The sequence below is a fragment of the Salvia miltiorrhiza genome, chromosome 3, assembly GCF_028751815.1.
Source record: "Salvia miltiorrhiza cultivar Shanhuang (shh) chromosome 3, IMPLAD_Smil_shh, whole genome shotgun sequence".
Classification (NCBI taxonomy): Eukaryota; Viridiplantae; Streptophyta; class Magnoliopsida; order Lamiales; family Lamiaceae; genus Salvia; species Salvia miltiorrhiza.
The window spans coordinates 26,805,852-26,807,498 of NC_080389.1; the positions used below are offsets into that span (position 1 = coordinate 26,805,852).

Consider the following 1,647-nt stretch of genomic DNA (forward strand, 5'->3'; position numbering starts at 1 on the left):
CATGTTTAGTTATTCGGTTTGAGATCTAGCGGAGATAACTGTTTAGCGGATTCAGGGATGTATGATATGATTTTAACCTTGAGACCTAGCGGAGATAGGTGGATCATAGGGAGCTATTCTTGGGAACTTTTGGGAGTTAGTAGATTTTCTTGAGACCTAACGGAGATAGATAATTTACTAATCTACGATCGTTGCTGCTCTAGCGAGAGTAATTGATTAATTAAGTGATCTCTCATCATAGCTGGATTAAACTGGTACATAGGATTAATAGATTTATTGCATAGATTTAGTTAATGAATTTACTACCCTAGGATCAGTTGTCTTTTATATTTGATATTTCCTACGTGATTTTAATTATCGTTATTTGCGTTTTAATTTAAGCCAACCAATCTCTACGTTCTGTTGCCTGTCTACTACTTAAGTTTGTTTAGGAGATAGCTAAAGTAGTTTCGTTGTGTCAGTCCCTGTGGATACGATACTTGGTTACCAATTTGTGCTACAATTGCACCGTGTTAGTTGCGGTAATTTGTTGCTAATAATTTAGTGATCAACTTTTTGGCGCCGTTGCCGGGGACTGATTAGAAGTTTCTTTAATATTTCCGATAGGACTTAGTAGTACTTCAGGCGTTTACTGTTTCTTTTTATTCTTATTTTTCTAACTCTCGTTTTTTTTCAGGCACTGCATACGATGACTACTAATGAACAGATTCGTGCTCTACAGGAGCAGCTGCAACAGCTGTTGGACGCTTAAGCTGCTAAAGAAGCTCAGAATCAGCATCCGATTGCAGAGATGTTCGTTCCTCAGTATGAGTATCAAGAACCTCCCCGTATTAATGCCAATAATTTTGAGCTGAAGACTGGTTTGATCACGATGGTCCAGCAGAACCAGTATGGAGGACACGCTATAGAGGATCCTAATGCGCATCTGGCGCAATTTCTAGAGCTTTGCAGCACTGTAAAGATGAATGGAGTATCTGATGATATTATCCGTCTTCGTCTTTTTCCTTTCTCACTGCGGGATAAAGCGAAGTCATAGTATCATACATTGAATTTGAGTGCAACTACTACGTGGGAAGATGTAGCCCAAGCTTTCCTACGCAAGTTCCATCCTCCTGGTCTAACCCTGAAATTAAAGATGGATATTGTGCAGTTCCAGCAGTTTGAGGGAGAAAAGCTGGCAGAGACATGGGAAAGGTATCAAGAGAAGTTGAGAAAGTGTCCGAGCCACGGATTTGATGAAGGCACGCTCATTATCATGTTCTACAATGCTTGTGGAGAGCGTACAAGAATGCATTTGGACACATCTGCAGGAGGTTCCCTGCTTCAGAATGGCAATTCCGAGGCGTGGAGCATCATTGAGAGTATGGCTGCTACGAGTTTTCAATGGCCATCAGAGAGAGTACAATTGAAAAGGGTGGCAGCTGCTTCCAGCTCTGATCCTATGGCAACGATGGTTACACAGCAGGCAGCGATTGCTACGCAGCTAGCAGAGCTGACTACTAAAATTAATGCTTTGACCATTGGAAATCAGGAGCAAGCTGCGAGAGAACCCACATGCATAGAAGACGTAAATTTTGTCAATGGCCAAAACTATGGAAATTTTCAGAAGGTACAGCCAGGAATGTACAACAGAGGGCAGCAGTTTCA

General features: G+C 41.5%; 1 protein-coding gene across 1 annotated transcript in view; it reads left to right on the top strand.

The window, feature by feature from the left end:
* LOC131018606 (chromatin structure-remodeling complex protein SYD-like) overlaps window positions 1-699 on the top strand; it is a 4,101-nt gene extending 3,402 nt beyond the window's left edge. The window contains exon 10 of the mRNA XM_057947319.1: window positions 677-699. Within this exon, the coding sequence (XP_057803302.1) occupies window positions 677-699 (23 nt within the window). The remainder of the gene's footprint in view (window positions 1-676) is intronic.
* The last annotated feature ends 948 nt before the right edge of the window (window positions 700-1,647 follow it).